This window comes from Ischnura elegans, chromosome 9 (assembly GCF_921293095.1).
Source record: "Ischnura elegans chromosome 9, ioIscEleg1.1, whole genome shotgun sequence".
Lineage (NCBI taxonomy): Eukaryota > Metazoa > Arthropoda > Insecta > Odonata > Coenagrionidae > Ischnura > Ischnura elegans.
Window position 1 is genome coordinate 97,566,624 of NC_060254.1, and position 17,827 is coordinate 97,584,450.

Below are 17,827 nucleotides of genomic sequence, written 5' to 3' on the forward strand. Positions count from 1 at the left end.
CCGCCTCATATTCTATAATCACACGAGTAAAAAATATATTCATACCAATAGGTTCATCCAATATTTAAAAATCTAGGACACTGAAGGAAATTCACAATACCAGATACAGATCATTGTCTCCATTTTCTTCAAATACATAAATAATTCTTGATTTGACTCGTACGGTTGTTCAGTGAACTAATTGAAGCAGACGAAAACAGAAGCGCCAATCACAAAGTTCCTCAGAGCGCCTGTGCGAGATTGTACGAGATGAATTTTGGTGATTTCGGTCAATAATCATGGGAGGCGAATGAGTGTCTCAGGGTCATGGACTACCAGGTCAGTAAATTTTCCCTGGAAATTTTCCGTTGAAAAGTAGTGGACTGCCAAATAATATGTCATCTTTGGTCACATCAATGATGTTTTTGACTCTGACATCGATCGGCATGTATTCTAATTGTTATTCATGATAATCCTTAAGCTCCTTTTGCCGAACAAATTCATCAAATTCCTAGTTCCTTCTTCCATTGTGCACAGATATTTGCCTCTTGAATTTGAATAGCATGCTATCACCTTAATGGATGAGAGATATGTTCAGTCACTAATAAATGACTCCTGTACGTAGGTTTTTCTGGTATTCCTGGGCATTGTGGGTGGGGGGATAATAGCAGCCTCTCCCACTGCTTTGGGTGTTGTGAACGACGAATCAGTCCTCCATATAGCCGGAATATTTCCTATTGGAGGAAAAGGAGGATGGCAGGGGGGACAGGTATGGATGTGTCAATATTTGTTTGCAATTTATTTCCTATTCCCTTGATAATAGTTATAGATCATAAAATGTTTGGCATTATATCTGTTTTTGAATAGGCATGCGAACCTGCTGCCATGCTGGCTCTGGAAGATGTAAATAAACGCTCAGATCTTCTTCCTGGTTTCACATTGAGGTTACATTGGAATGACAGTGAGGTTAGTGTATGTTAGGAATTAATTGAATTTTTGTATTATTAATTTTAGAAATGTATTTTTATAGTTCGTTTATGACCATGATTGATAGAAGTGCCTTTGAAATAAGTTTTACTTTAGCCCTTAACTATTTTAGTGTGATGGTTCTCTTTTCAATCTTTGAGGCGTGAATAAAATAAATCAATTAGTTGTATGAATCGAACTGTTCAGGATATTTAAAACTATTTGATGACAATCTTCTTCACTTGCTCAGTTAATCAATCCAATGGCTGGTATAGGAAGCTGAGGTTAGAGATCACCCCAGACGAAGCTTGCCTATGAATACTTTACATTTAAGGAAGGGGGCTATAGTTTCTTTCTGTGGCCCACCTCATATTTATTATTTGGTTTGGTGATGTTCGAAAGCTTCACCAAAGCATCCTGGGATCAACAAAATCACTCTATACCATAGTGGCTAAATTCTAAGCTTGTTAAAAAAGTAATTTTTTTAAAAAACTCAAAGCCTTGTGTTTCCTATTAGTGCCTTAATTTACCAAATTTCCATATAAGATTGTGGGGCATGTATGCACTGGTCCCCGAGACAAAGGCATGCCTTTGTCTCGGGGACCAGTTTCAGCAGTGTGGTTCTGGTGGTCTTTCTGAGCCATTTTCTGGGTGATTGTCCTCACTTCCCTTCAAATTACCCTCATTATTTTATTTCAGCACTGGGCTAGGTATCTCTGGTTCAAATGTTTCCTTGAAAAAAGGTTGATTTAAGTGTGGGCTTGTGGCTACTCCACATTCACTCCATTCTTTTCTCTGAGTTTTCCCCTTCCTCCACCTGCAGAGCCCATCGACTGTGTCCAAGCTTATACAAAGGGCACTATCCCCCTCTTAATTTAGCCCTACAATAATCCAAGCCTATTATTAATAACTTGGGTCTAAGGTTTCCACGGCGTTTCTCCATAGGAGTCACGGCTTTCGGGGGTTCCTCTGCGTTGTGTTTTCCATAGCTGAAGACAGTTTCTCCAGCCATCTTGCTGGTGTCTTCAGGGCAGAGGTGAAGACGCCAGCAGGACGGCTGGAGAAACTGTCTTCACCTATGGACAACACAATGTGAGGAACGCCCAAAAGCTGAGACTCATATTATTAATAATATTATACATTATTGAACATATTACATGGTGAAGCGTGATGATTATTTTTGTTGTTCACATCATCTTTTTCGTGAATCATCTTCATTTTTACTACCTTAAGTAGTTGGGAAACACCATTTCTGAAGTACTCATTTATTATGAAAGTCAAGGTCTTCATGATAAATTTATGATTGTGGAAGGAATATTTTCAGTTCCAGCTGAAAGTTTTTCTTTATGGATATTTATGCACTTCATTACATGTTAAAGGAAAGAGGACCATATATTGACAGTGCATTAAATTAAATGTTTTTCTAGTAAGTATCACATTTTTGTAATTGCTGAGGCATTTTGGCAAGGTACTTATTGGAAAATGTTGCAACTACTATGGGATCAGTTAGGCTTATCACCTCCTGATTTTTAATGGTTATGTTTTCTCTCCTGCTTATCCTTTGAGTTGGTTATCTTTTTAACTCCTTACCATTATGTTTTGGCCAAGTTTTTATCTTTATTGATAACTCTGCTGTAATATGTGTTCTTTTTTGAACTTTAACGTCCTGATACAGTTTTTTGTAAATTACTGTTATTGTTATTGTTAATTTAAGCCTAAGCACATGGAAGTATGGCAGATTTTATTCACCAAGTTTTCCATGTGCCTGACGTGGAGGAAATCATTCTTGAAGGTTGGATACTTATGTGTGCTACTATTGCTAGTTCTACACTTGAGCTATACCAGTGGAACAAAGCTATGAAGATCAACTGATTTGCCGACAATCTCTTAAGTGCTCTTAGTAAACAAGGAAATGCAGTGGCCAAAATAGAAACACAACCTAGGACAAAATCCGGAGCAAACTTAAAGCAAAATTCAAAGTCCATCCCGACCTCAAAGATACACTATGAAGCTTACCTTCCAGTTGGTTGTATCCACCCCAAATCACCATGGGCTTAATTTAATTAAAAAATTCATTGGGAGGGTACGCTGTTGTACCCTATCATGAGAACTGTTGATTCTGAATTGTTGATTCTGAATCTGATTGAACTGTTGACAGGGAAGCAATTGAAATTCACAAAACACAAAATATTAACGGGGACAACAGCTACCCAATCAGCAACGTTTGGAAGAGAGTGCTGACCAATCAGCGCACAGGGGGAGATTAGCCAGTGCTATATAAGATGGCAAAAAACGAAAACTTCTCACCTTCGACCTGAAGATGAAAGCAGGATGGCTTTCGAAACTGTTGTCAACCATAAACGACAGATGCGGCTGGAGAACCCGAAAGTTAGCAGTCATCGTGAACAACGCCGCGGAAACCTACGCACGAACTGTTGATTATCCATCTGTTCACAAATAATCAGTGGGATACCAAGCCTGGGTTCTTCAACCATTGGTGCCAAGGATTCTTTTGTCCATGAGATACATGGGGTGACGAATATAACCTGCGTTTGAGCAGTGTTGCTTTTCTGAATGCACTGATCTCAAAAAGACGATAGAATTCTTGGTCGTTTTGGTCTACCAAAAATGTCCCTTCAAGGCTAATATTTTAAGAGGTTGTCATAATGTAACCTGATTTGTTGGTCTTTTATTTACTCAGATTATTCGTTGTCATTCTAACACGTACATCAGCAGTATCTGAGGTGATCAGAATGGTCACTCTTGTAGATAACGTAGAAAGTGAGGGAATTTCATGGGTTTTCAATCTGTCTGGAAAGTCAGGATGAATAAAATAAAGTCGGGACAAATCATATTTCCATATGAAAACTCATTTGGAATCAAGCTGATATTTTTGGCCAGGTCAGTGAGTCCCATTTGGGAGTTTTCTGAGCTTCCTTGAGGTTAAAATACATTAGGCATTGATGCCTTCATCCTACCTAAAAGAGTAAGTTATATGTACTCGGTTCCAAATATCTTTATGGGTGGGGCTGCAGAAATTGGGGGTGAGCAGAGGCAAAGACTATCAGCACCTGACTTTCCCGTTACCTATCTGATGACAGAAGGCAAGACCTAGGGCTTCTGTAATTCAATCCCTCTGAGATGTTTCCAATATTAACTTCCTGAGTCTATTAGCTGGGTTACCAAACCTTGTATTTCCTCTCGGTGCCTTAAGGTTTGCTATTTTTCCATAGAAACCCATGTGATTTGTTTCCATTGGGGCCTTTCTCTCACTCGGGGACTAGTTTCTGCAGGGTGGCCGTATTAGTCTTCCAAGGCCACTTCCTGGGTGATTATCCTTACTCCTGTATAAATAACTCTCATTCCATTATTTTGGCACCAGACCAAATATCCCTGGTTCCACTTTTATTGTATAAAAGATTGATGCAAGCGTGCACATCTGGCTACTGTAAGCTCATCCCGCCTTTATCTCTCAGCACTGCCTCTCCTCCAACTGAATAGCTCATTAACAGTGTTCGTGCTTGAACGAATTTATTGAATATATTTTGAAGTTATTATTTTTCTACTCTTGATCACATATTTATCTCTTACAATGGTGAATATTCTGTTAAATACTTATCAAAAGGTATAAAAGTAATGAAACAAATCTGGAAAAGTCAGGGAAATTTAGACTGGGTTTTGAGTGGTCATCCTAATGATGTAAAATTATATTAAAGAAGGTGAATTGAATGCAGAGGAACGCAGATAGACTGGAGCTTATTTATAATTGCTTTGCAGAACATTACTATGAACAAAAAAAAATTTAATTCTTGTATTGAGGAGTAAAACCCCCAATGTATTTTGATAATTACATAATACACTAGCAGGTTAGCCGGCGTTGCTCGGACAGGATAGTGGGAAAGAGAAGTGGGAAACCCCCCAATGCATCCTACAGTTGGCTCAAAATTGAAGTAAGACAGTGAGTGGAAGACGCTGAACACTAAACAATGGAAAAAATTATTCTGTGTACTGTGCATGGGATTAGCTTATACTCCACTCCATAACATTGATCATTATTTGTGCGCAGACCAAAAACACCATTTGAATGCATACCCCAGCAGAAAGATTTGGCACTGAAGGCGAGTATAGTATCCTTTGAGATATGTTTCTCCTCTGAGCATGTCAAGAGGTGTGTGTGCCTACCTGGCAGGATGTCCAATTGCAGAAGTTGTATGACGTGACATGACAAATGGTAATGACAAAACGATGCAAAGCACGCGTCATACACTACTGAAAGTAGCACTATGGAGTTCGGGAGCATGAGATGCCACCATGGACTAATTTTGATCCCAAGCGTTGTAGCCATACGGAAATGCATAGCTGACAGACAAACAAATATCGTATTTTTCCATATGTTATTCAAGAAAGATAACAAGAACTTAAGGCCTCATAGACAGTGACCAAGCAAGCATGATCTCTATTAAAACTGCGCAAACTCTTTACCAAGCCTTGTGAAATTCAAATATCCTGCTGATAGTGGTTCTCATAAATGAAACAATACAATGGTCATCAATGGCTATGGAAAGTTTTCCACATTGTGCATGAAAACCTCAGTTGCAGTAGGTGGCATCATCAAATGATCCATGGTTAAAAAATCCTCTGAGAATGTAAATAGCATATAGGCTACAAAGTTGTGATACATAAAAGTTCTGAAAAGTTGTTGGCAAAATTACTCATTTTTAAGAATGTTGACATTGTTTACAACTTTCAAACTATAATTTTCCTTTTATTAATGAAAATTATCGTGGTTGGTGAATAATATAATAAAGAATATAGGTAGAAAATAATGAAAGTATTTCAGTGGGTGATTTCCCCAACCCTCATGAAAAAATTCCAAGTCAGCATTAGTCAGACCGACATTTGAAATTAGCATCTAGTTGTGTCAATTGATGTTAGCTTATTTTCATTCCTATGTGAACTGACATCAGCCTGACTGCAATATGCCATAAACCATATCTTTATTATGACAATCTGATGTTAATATTTGCCTGCTGACTTGAAAATTCAATGTGGTATATTCTGCCATCTGAACTCGACCTTAATAATTTGTATTTTTTTGTTTTTATGCTGTGTATCATTACAAGTGCATTTATTTCTACTCCATTTCCTGTACATACATGCATATTTATTTCTGAATTTCCTTTACTTATCAAGTATAATAATTTTCTCAGTTGTTTTCTGTATTCTTTGAACTTGTTTTGACTTTATTAGTTATTTTGCCAAATTATTCCAGTTTTAGGAAGGAATAAGGGTTTCCGTAGAAATTTGGACTGTCTGCCTGCCAAAATGGAAGGTGAGGTGGAATGTTACCCATGTGTTGAGGATGAACTAACTTGCTAGTGAAGAGTCAAAGAGATATCATGAAGGTGGTTAGTGAGGCTTCTGCTTTGTAAATTCAGGGGGTACATTAACCTGTTATGATGGTGTTGGAAATTGAATAACCTACTAATCCTTTTTACCTTAAAAATGACCAACAGTATCCTTAGCTAATATACAGGTTGAAACCACACTGTAATTCTATGTTGTTACTTCTTTTTGTTCTATCTGGTAATGGGTAAAAATGCTGTTATTATTTTATTGTAACGTCTGCTTTTGTGTATGTGCTATGTATTTGGTGTGTGTAATTGACATGTAGGTTCACCCATTACTGGTTTGTGCTTATTGTGTTTAGTTTTCTTGTAGATTTTTTGCTAGTTTCATTATCCGATTTTGCCATTGGATTAAGTCTGTTGATGATTTCTTCTATAAAATTATAAGGTGCACTATGCAGTTATCAAATGTGGTACATATAGCCTTTTGAGATAAGAGACTGAAATTGCTCATTTTGAGCCAAAATTCTGGAGTGATGCCAGACTTATTCCATGCGCAGAAATACATAATTGTATCATAGAAATTAAAGTACATGCCATATTGTTATTCTGTTAATTATGCTATTTTTTCTATAGTTAACTTGTGCTTTCATCTTTTTCAAATTGCAGTGGAGTAAATTATCAGTATGTATGTCCACATCAATGGCTCACTGCATTTCTTTTTGTAAAATCATAAAGAATTACCATATAAAATGTCAAACAGTTTTGGAAACTGTTAGATATATGCGGCAATTAATTATTGTATTGGGATCTGCTAGGGGGTATAACTCCTCACTCTTTGTTCATTTGCTGTGGTGGAAAATCACTTTGTGAATGAGTAGTTCAATAATTAATTGAGACCTCATGGCATCCTTGTATTCATCACTTTGTGAACGAGTAGTTCAATAATTAATTGAGACCTCATGGCATCCTTGTATTCATGGCTTGGAGTGCTACATTCCACTCCATAGGGGTAGTTGTGTGGGACTTTCTAAGAGGGTTTAGACCAGAGAGATAAGTTCAAATGCTCCACTCCATCAAGGATTCTGTTCTGAGTTTCATTTCTCTTCAAACCAAAACGTTTGACAGTTTTTACACTCCACTGCACATTTGATGTAAAATTGGGTACCCAATTTTTTTCTCAAATTTTGTCTATGATATTTTTACTTTCATATGTGTACTGCTATTGGACCAAAAAATGAGAAATTAATTGGAAGTTGCCTTGTTGATATTTTATTTCCCTCGTGTATAATTTTCCCCTCCTAAACTAGCTTTGTGTATTAATTATGTGCTTGTTTTGCTCAATTTTTAGGTGGGTAAATTTTGTGCATCTGAATACCAGATGTAAAGAATGACTCTTACCCCTTTTTCACTTGTAGTGCGAACCTGGGCTTGGTGCCTCTGTCATGTACAACTTATTGTACAACAAGCCTCAAAAGCTTATGCTGCTTGCTGGCTGCAGTACAGTTTGCACAACAGTGGCAGAGGCAGCAAAGATGTGGAACTTAGTTGTGGTAAGTCGTTTTCTATGTACACAAGGATGAAGAGAAGATAAGGAAAGAATGGTTGAGCCTTGCACCCAGTTGCGATATGGGTGTCTGATACGGTAGAGAGGAATGAAATCCTTGAGTAGGTTTCTGTAGCGATGAACATGATTTTGGGTTCTGCAGCCATGTATGATGGTTTTGTGGGATGGCAGTTGATAAAAATGTATAATGATAATGTTTATTGGCCCGGTTGTTTAAGTACAAGCTTACGGCTAGTCAAAAAAGTAGCAATACAGAAATTACCAACTTAAGTATGAAACATATTTTGTTATGCAATTACGGTAGTACAAAAAATCACTAGAACATAGCAAAGCAAATAAATACATAAAAAAGCAAATAAATATGGTTTAATCATGGTTTCAAACCCCCCCTGCTTTTGTCTTCAGATAGAACATGAAAAGCATGGTTGTTAACAGATAACTTCAATGGGGTCAATGGTATATTATAATGCTTATATTCTCTCTGAAGGTTCAGCCATTCAGAAAAACACCACGATAGATTGCCATTCTGGTAAAAGTGGGGAATAGTCAATTTTCTATGTCTATTATAATAGCAGCAGTAAAGCTAGAACGTTGAAAATTTGGCTACCTTAGTCGTTTTGCAAATAAGTTAGTGAGGTCAAAAACTCATGCTGAAAGAGCCATTGCTTTTCGTCAGCATTGTGAATGGGCCTCACGTGGTCAAAGCACTGCATGATACAAGTTCACAGTCATGCTAGGTACACAGTGTAGGTTCTAATTCAGTTACCAAGGTTGAAATTTATCATTAAAAATCAAACCTAGCCAAGCCAAATGATTTTTCCTTGAAAATTTTCACCCTTGGAGTAAATAATTCACATGATTCGTTGATATTTACACTCTAATGAGCAATTCATTCCCTCAGTGAGCTGTTCTCCCAGAAAGAGTTGAAGAACCAGAACCTATAGGTTCAGACATTATAATGTCCATAAACTCATGAAAAGTGGGCTGCAAATTTCACTTTTTTTATTGTATGATTGATTGTATGTGTGAATGGGTAGCATTTTTTTTCATTATAACTTAACTTTTCCTTCATTCTATCCTTTTCATAAATAGTAATTTCATGTCTGAGGGAACAACACCATTAGTGCTGTTATAATTTGTTTTTCTATGATCCCTCTCAAGCTCTGCTATGGTGCCAGCTCTCCAGCACTCTCAGACAGAAACCGATTTCCAACTCTCTTTCGGACTCATCCATCAGCCACTGTTCATAATCCAACCCGCATTAAGCTGATGGAGAAATATGGGTGGTCAAGGGTTGCCATTCTCCAGCAAGCTGAAGAAGTTTTCATCTCTGTGAGTCAAAATACAATAGTTTGTTTAAAATCACTGTCACTGCTTTTTTTGATTCATTAATAGCATCATTTTTGATAGATATTTATTCGTCCTGTCTTTTAAATGCAACATATCAGCTAATATTTGTTTAGGGAAAAATTATCTGTTCTGTGATTGATAAGTTTTCCATTGGCTAACAGATGATCTATGTAAGCATTCCATATGAGTGAAAGTAGATTATGATGGATTTTGAAGAGTGTATCTTTTTAATACTTATTGAATTAACTTGTATTTGATCTGACATTTGCATTTTCTAAAATCATTCTTTGTGGTTGGGAGAACTTACTTTCGGAAATATATATGTTACTATTGCTATGATCATAACTTATATGGTATGCTATCTCTATTATAGTCTCCTCAAAGATGATTCAATTTGAAATAGCATTTTTTAAATATCACCATTGGTAAATTAATGCATCAGGATCCCTTTTGCCTTGAATCCTGTTCTTGACCATACTTATAATACATTGATGCCCTTCTGTCTGAATCTGAATTTTTCATTTTTTTTAGTAGTACATATTGATAGATCAATTTTGATATCTCTTCCATGCTTTGGTTAACGAGATGTGTATTGTCTCTTGTTTTCTCTAGACTGTTGAAGATTTGGAAGCGAGATGTAAACGTAGTGGGATAGAAATAATAACGCGGCAAAGTTTCTTGAGTGACCCCACTGATGCCGTTCGCAATTTGAGGCGACAGGATGCTCGTGTAATAGTGGGACTTTTCTATGTAGTCGCAGCTCGCCGCGTATTGTGTGAAGTTTTCAAGCAAAAACTCTACGGGAAGTCACATGTTTGGTTTTTTATTGGTAAGTATCTCATAATCACTGAAAATCATCATTCTATTGACATTGGCTTTTATTGAATGCATGTTTCTTCGTCAATTTCAAGGTTGGTATGAGGATAATTGGTTTGTTGAGAACTTGGATCAAGAAGGTATTAAATGCACTGCAGAAGAAATGAAGATGGCAGCAGAGGGTCATTTGACCACAGAAGCACTTATGTGGAATCAAAATGAACAGCAGACTATATCAGGAATGGTATGTCCTGTTTTGACTTGTTTTATCTTTCACCTTAAATGCCTTTTTGAAAATATGTGAGAAGTATCAATAACCTTCTTGGCCGTTCTGCTAGTAAGTTTTGCTGTTGTTTCAAAAATGATTTGTAATTTTCAATACTTTTTCCTAAGACCACGAATGACTTCCGGGAGCGACTTAATAAAGCACTGAAGAAGAGATATGAAATTGACGAAGAGCGTTATCCTGAAGGATATCAAGAAGCACCCTTAGCTTATGATGCAGTTTGGGCTGTAGCTTTAGGTCAGTTTTGTTCATGAGGATGTAACTTTAATGAAGAAATGGTATAATAATATATTGTGACTGGAATTTGTGGCATGTCAGTTGTTTTAATAAATAAACATCACATTCTTTCAGCATTTAATAAAACAATGGAAAAATTAAACAGGCAAGGAAAGAGAAGCTTGAAAGACTTCACATACACTGATAAAGAGACTGCTGATGATATTTACTCTGCAATCAATTCAACCCAGTTCCTTGGAGTTTCGGTAAGCTTCGTCCAATGTTCTCTTCAGAATTTTGTTGAATACGTAGTCAAAAGGTATCTTAGTTAGTAATGTAAAAGAGTTATAACACTAAGTATGCAATCAGTTTTAAGGTCTGGTTTAAATTTAGATGATAACTTATTGCAGGATAGGTTCTGTAATGTTCTGCTAATGCTTAGCAAGCCATTTTTTCCAGGGCTATGTTGCATTCAGCTCTCAAGGTGATCGTATTGCCTTGACTCAAATAGAGCAGGCTGTGGATGGGAAGTATGTTCTTCTTGGATACTATGACACCCAGAGTGATAATTTGACTTGGTTCAACAGAGAACGCTGGAGTGGTATTTAAGTTTTATATTATATTATTATTTAAGCTGTGAATAGCATTTTCAAATTATTGACCCATTTTATATGTTAAATTGACCTTCGGTATCTTTCCTCAGGTGGCAAAGTACCACAAGACCGGACCATTGTTCGACGAGTCCTTCGAACTGTGTCTTTAGGACTCTTTGTCTCTATGTGCACAATATCCCTTGTGGGTATTCTTTGGGCTGCTGCACTAATATTATTCAATTTTTTACATCGTCACCGAAGGTAATACTCATTTTTATCAGGATCCTATTACATATCACGTCCTATTTTTAATTAATTATCCTTTCTTCTTACCTCAAGAACTTGTGAAAACCATGATTCATTTATCAATCATGTACTCTTAAAGGAGTATCACTTCTTTTATTGAAGTTAGGAGAGAGACTATGTTTTGTATTCATTTTTAATAGTTCAGCTTTGCTCCTCAAACATTTTTCATGTACATATGTATTATGTTGTGGATCTATCCATAACATATGTATATGATTCCTAATGTATGGAATGCTGAATTTCTTTTTGTCTACTTACTGTTTTATGTCCTGTTTATTAGGAATATATGAGCTGTGAACTAAATGTCATCATCTCACAATGTCATCCAGTGAATAATATACAGTAAGCCTGGAATATTCATTAAGTTCATCACTAAGGGATGCATGCTAAACTTAATAATTTTTCATGACTTGTGTGATCTTTGAAGTATATAATTGGTTTACATTGTGATACAGACATTCTTTAAGGATATTCTTATTTTGTGGCCTAACTCAATGCCTTTCAAGGGGCTCAAAGTCTCTGAAATGATACCATCCCCAATTAACTCCTTCCTCCAAACACACACTCCTCCTCATAACCTCTCTAAATTTTGTTGCCCATGACCCTGGCAAATTTTCATTATCCCTGAGGGTGCCACGAGCAATCAAAAGAGTGCAGACAAGTGGCTATTATAAATTATTTGTATACATTGATTTATTGAGTTGATAGAATATAAACTTCCAATAGAGAGCCTCCCCCCTTGATCCCCCACGGTCAAATATGAAAGATAATTTCATTGAGCATTTCATTTTATGAAAAATTAAAGTTTCAATAAATATTTCCTCAAACTGATGCAATATTAGCCACCTTAACATTCCATAAAAAGTGGTTGGCCCTCAAAGAGCAAAAGAGCATTATAAAACCATATTCTACTTATGCCACTGATATCAGATCATATTCCATAGAATCATTATAGGTTGTACATTATAGCTTCGATTAATTATTGTTCAATGTGCTATTCATCTGATTATCTGCCACTTCTTCATCCTCTCTGGAATTTGCTTCCCTTTGCCTTCTACTTGACCACTAACCCCCCCCCCCCCCCTTTTCAGTACTCATTTTATATCTCTTGTATTCCCTCTTTTCTTCCAATCCTCACCTCAAAATATCAAATATTCCAATGGTACAAAAGACACAGAGGAAGCATTGCACAAAAGCCAAAGTACACAGTTTTTAGAAAATTATCATGAAAGGATTATCCATCTCTGTTATTTATCGGTTTGTACTTTCCCCTTCTGCTGGATGGATTTTTGCAGCTCTGCTGTGTGTATTTTTGTACTTTTGATCCCAACATCAAGTAAAACCCGAATTTCATTCAATTTTTTTTCATTATTATAGGGTGATACAACTTTCCCAACCGGCGTGCAACACATTGATGCTAGTCGGTGTTGTGCTGTGTCTCGGGAGTGTCTTCCCCTTGGGCCTGGATGGTCGGTTTGTGGAAGGGGAGGCGTACCCAACTGTTTGCACTGCTCGTTCGTGGCTGCTGTGCACTGGTTTCTCACTTGCATATGGTGCCATGTTTTCTAAAGTTTGGAGAGTGCACAGGCTTACAACTAAGGCTAAGGCAGATCCTAAGGTGGGTATTGAAACAAATTTTCATCTTCTCTCCATCTTGGATTGGTGACAAAGTTATGTACACCACTGTTAATGGGTGATTGAATTCAATTTTCTTGTTTCATGATAGATCAGAGAACTGCTTAAACCAGCAACTTTGTATGCTGTTGCTTTTATGGGTGCAAAGATGTAAAAAAACTTGAGGAAAGAAATTCACTCCAATAAAAGCATTTGACTTGATAGGGAGTCAAACGTGGATCTTATGATTTATAATTAGGCATGCTTGTTTACTGTGTGTTCCATTTCATCCCCTATTAAATTTGCTTTGGAAAATGATGGTTGGTGTGTATGTAGTAGCATGCCTGACTAGAAATTGAGAGATCTGGGTTTGAATCCCAGTTACGTAAAATGTATTTTTCACTGAAAATTTCTTCCTTTGACAATTGTATTTTTGTGCCTTGGTAGGTGACTGGGTACTATCTTGTTTGTTTATACAGTGCCTTGTATTATTGTTCATGAGGAACAAATTTTGGTTCATTCTTCTGATAGGTGTGTATCAAACATATCTCCTTTATTACTGTTTCCTGGAGTTGTGTAGTATCTAAATTATCAGTAACGATTACATTTCATTTACATGTTATTCATAACCATTATATTTTTTTAAATTATTTTTTCTCATTGTTATCATCGTAATTTACAAATGGGTGGTATACAGCAAGTGATTTGAATTTGATCATAAAAGATCTTTTTTGCATAGAGTATGGTGAAAAAATCTTCACCTGCAAATTTCATTATGTATTTGTAGACTATAGGCTACAAGTATGGAATGAATCATGTAGGTCAAATATTCATTTTTAATTTCATATTTCAAGAGATGTGCATTTTACTTTCAGATTACTCGGTATGTTACCCTCAAGTAAAAAACAGCTGACATAAGCATCCTTAGATTTCCTGTTTCTGCTTCATCTTGCTGTGAATGTAACTGTATTTGCTTTGTTATGGCTCCAGTTTCCTGGATATTGCTTGCTAGGTGTGAAGTATTGTCTTAAAGTGGGGACTGTAATGTGAAAAATGTGGCATTCTTGAATTCACTTTATAGTGCCTCGTATTCACTTGTGAATATTAATAATATTTGCCAGGTTTGTTTTTCACCTTTTATCCTTGAATTCAGGCAACACTTCGCACATCACTAGGTAATTACTGGGCTAGTGTGCCTTAACTTAGCTAATAACAGCTTCGTTTACCTGGATTAACTTTGGGACTTGTGCATTTTTTACCCTTGAAGTGCTATTACTAGATGTACATATCTAGTAACTACATATACTTCATAATTTCTCAGCAAACTTTTCTGGTAGAGTTGAAATTTTTCATCAAAATTGTCTTGATGAGAAAAGGGAGGAAAAGTCTGATATTTTTTATGCTCTGTTCATGTGGCAAATCCTTCATTTTTGGGTTATCGCTTTTAATTCCTTAATTTAATGAAAATGAAGTTTCAGTAGTAATGGCATACATAATATTTTCCTTATTAAAGAATAAAATATTAATATGATTAAACTCAAGGAATACTTTTTGGCTGTGTATAGGTACCATGAAGGAAAACACCTATTTTGGGGAAAGCAACTTTTAAAATGTATGTAGCAGAAAACAGCTTGAAAAATAAATATTCACTAAGTATTACTTTTTTAAATTTTTTGCATTTTGGCTGAGCAACTTTATGATCTATTTCCTCCATGGATCAAAAACAAATTAAGCTTATCATAGAGAAACATGTGTCTCAAAGGTAAAATTTTGAGAGGCATAAAGAGTGGAAAAGTTGCAATTGATTTTAAACTTCCGTTCTGCTTATATGATGTTGGATGCTCAGCTCTCTTTTTTCGTTACTTTTGGCAGGCCGATGAAGGATGGAAACTCTATGTGATGGTGGGAGGATTTTTGTTTGTGGATGTAGCTTTGCTCTTGTCATGGCAGCTGACAGACCCTCCCGAAAGGGGAATTGAAGTGTTTCCTTTGGAAGATCCTCTTAACACTGAAGATGATATCAAGATTCGACCAGAACTTGAGCACTGTGAGAGCCAGCACAGTACAGTGTGGTTAGGTATGAATTTTTAATTTTTTTGTACGTATTTGGAATTCCATCTTTTGCAAATCTAAATTACTCTCTTGGTACGTACGTATTAGAGAAAAGGTGAGCATTTTATAAGGCTATTCGTTTGAGTCAAGACATGAAAAATATACCATATTTATCTGAATATAATACCCCCTTTCTTTCAAAAATGTCCATGGTAATTATAAAGAGCGGGACTATATTCAAATGCATTTTTTGAATTTTTACCTGAAACTGAAGCCTCAAAATTAAGGGGGGAGGACTATATTTGGAGAAATACTATACAGTAAAACTTTGATTTTACGCAGTTGGAGGGACCGAAATATGGGCACTGTGAAAAATCAAAGTGTGTAAAATCAAGAGTTGGTATTGAGGAGGAGTATAGTTTTCAGGATAACACTTGCTCATAATTTTTAGAACACTTAGTCATACACTTTAGTATAGTTCTGATTTAAGCCAGAACCGGAACCAGAAAAAGTCTCATATGTGAGGTTTTACGGTTTTAGTATAGTCATTCAAATTAACCCCATTAACCCCTTCCCTGATTCGGACGAGATATCTCGTCCTAAGAAGACGCGCAAAAACTGACGCGGCCGAGTTAACTCGTCCTATGTCAAGTTCGCTTCTTCTTTCGTGATCTGGACGAGATATCTCGTCCCCTTATTAGAAGTACGTAGTTTTGCCGCGAGAATGCATAAGTGTCTTCATAATGCATGATATCCTGCGAAATTCTACGTTTTTTCGAGGTCTAAAAGAAGGGAAAAATCTATTATTTATCGTAATGTTTATGTTTCTAAACCTATTGTATGTCGAGATAAATGAACAAAGAAACATATTTAATGCGTTTCATAAATAACTGCGATGACTTTTCACAGAGTTTTTATCAATCGTTGGAACAGCCGAAGTGAGTCGGCAGACAAGTGCCGTCTTGCTATTCTGAAGGTCGCGCGTTCGAATCTTGCTATCGGAAAGGATGTTGTAATATCTTTATTCAGTGAATAAATTGATTTGAAACATTTTATAAACACTACCAAGCAAAACTATCATTACTTTTCAGTGTAGTCGACGGGACCTCGTAAATAAATTACGTCCAAGCTGCTATTCCAAAGGTCACGTGTTCGAAAGCTATTTCTGCAAACTATGTAACAGTAGTCTTCTGTAACTTTCTGATAATGTTCTTTTTCAGTAATATGGTGCCAAAATCTTCACACCGAAAATCAACTTGCTCAGTGATGTTTTATTGTCTTTTTTCTTTATCATGACCAACTATATCTTTGTTTTTTAGTTTTCAGTTTATTATTCAGCTAAAAATACAACTGATTATTATTTCATTTCTGCAAGTTCGTCAATATTTGTGACCGTGCATAGATTTGAGATGGAACCTTCGGCTATTCAGCTATTTCTCCCTTCCAGGGAAGGCATATTTTCTATCTTCCAACCCCTTTGTTTATCCATCCCTTCTCTTCATCCATTGTTTTCTCCCCTCCGCCTTTCCTTTTATGCACTGTCGGGGCCGCCCTTTCATCCTTTTCATCCTCCTCCCCTCCGATCTCCCTTTCATGCAACCACTGCACCCTCATCGGTTTTTCCCTACTGCCCTCCACTTTCCCTTTTTACAGCTGCACATGACCCAAAACACTCTTTCTCACCATTTTTCCCTTCCCAATGCCTCAGACCCTCATGTTTTGGTTTCTTTGCCTCGGTCCTTTTACCACTATCTGTTTTGGGTTACTTACACTCCCATTCCATAAAATTCTAGTGTCAGTTCTACGGAGTCTTTTGGAGTGTTCACAGCTAACATTTTTTTCCCCTGCGAATTACTGTACAAAGAGCTAGATTCGGCATAAAAACTTTTGTCCTCTGCGAGTCCAGCACTGGATACGTGTGGTCAACAATCATTTATACCGGGAAAGGCACTACTCTTGACGAAGACTTTGAAAGTAATCCAATGTCCTCCCAAGTGGTATTGTCTCTGATGAAACCACTATTTGAAAAAGGGTATTGTGTCACGACGGACAATTTTTATACCTCTCCACAACTAGCCGAGGAACTAGTTTCTCATTCTTGTGATACTTATGGAACTGTGCGCGGAACACGAAAGGGGATGCCAGAGGGGCTGAAGAAGAAAAAAATGAAGAAAGGAGATGTGGCAGCTTTCCGTAAAGGAAAAATTTTGGTTCTTCTCTGTAAGGACAAGAAGGAAGTAACGTTACTCTCTACATTTCACAACAGGGAAATGAGAGAGGTGCAGAAAAGGGGGGCAGTGGTTATGAAACCAAAGGTAGTCATCGATTACAATGAGACGATGGGGGAAGTTGACAGGGTAGATCAGCATTTGGCTGACTATCCAATCCCATGAAAAAGAGGGAAAAAATATTACAAAAAATTATTTTTTCATTTGATGGAAATTTGCTTATGGAATTCATATGTTTTATATCGAAAAACAGGTGGTGATGAAACACATTTGCAATACAGGCTGGACCTAATAGATAAAATGATTGAACTGTACTTCCCAAGTGTTCCCTCCCCTAAGGCAGGTAGGCCACCTGCAAAAGCCCATCCCCTCCGAATTACCGAGAGACATTTCCCAGACATAATCCCACCCACGGAAAATAAGTCAAACCCAACTCGGAAGTGTGCTGTGTGCTCCCGAAAGCGAGATGCGCGTGGAAAAATGGTGAGGAGGGAGAGTCGCTATTT

General features: G+C 36.9%; 1 protein-coding gene across 7 annotated transcripts in view; it reads left to right on the forward strand.

Moving 5' to 3' along the window:
- The first annotated feature begins 6 nt into the window (after positions 1 to 6).
- The window catches only part of LOC124165065 (gamma-aminobutyric acid type B receptor subunit 1), a 33,784-nt gene continuing 15,963 nt past the window's right edge, over positions 7 to 17,827 (forward strand). For 5 of the 7 annotated variants that reach the window (XM_046542309.1, XM_046542310.1, XM_046542312.1 and 2 more), the window contains exons 1-13: positions 7 to 318; positions 605 to 748; positions 847 to 945; positions 7,712 to 7,846; positions 9,022 to 9,192; positions 9,823 to 10,039; positions 10,122 to 10,270; positions 10,420 to 10,549; positions 10,664 to 10,794; positions 10,988 to 11,129; positions 11,232 to 11,382; positions 12,805 to 13,045; positions 14,914 to 15,118. In XM_046542309.1, coding sequence (XP_046398265.1) covers positions 307 to 318; positions 605 to 748; positions 847 to 945; positions 7,712 to 7,846; positions 9,022 to 9,192; positions 9,823 to 10,039; positions 10,122 to 10,270; positions 10,420 to 10,549; positions 10,664 to 10,794; positions 10,988 to 11,129; positions 11,232 to 11,382; positions 12,805 to 13,045; positions 14,914 to 15,118 — 1,927 coding nt within the window. In that variant the 5' untranslated portion in view covers positions 7 to 306. Of the gene's footprint in view, positions 319 to 604; positions 749 to 846; positions 946 to 6,217; positions 6,354 to 7,711; positions 7,847 to 9,021; positions 9,193 to 9,822; positions 10,040 to 10,121; positions 10,271 to 10,419; positions 10,550 to 10,663; positions 10,795 to 10,987; positions 11,130 to 11,231; positions 11,383 to 12,804; positions 13,046 to 14,913; positions 15,119 to 17,827 lie in introns of those variants that run through there. The other 2 variants (XM_046542315.1, XM_046542316.1) reach the window with 2 other exon arrangements.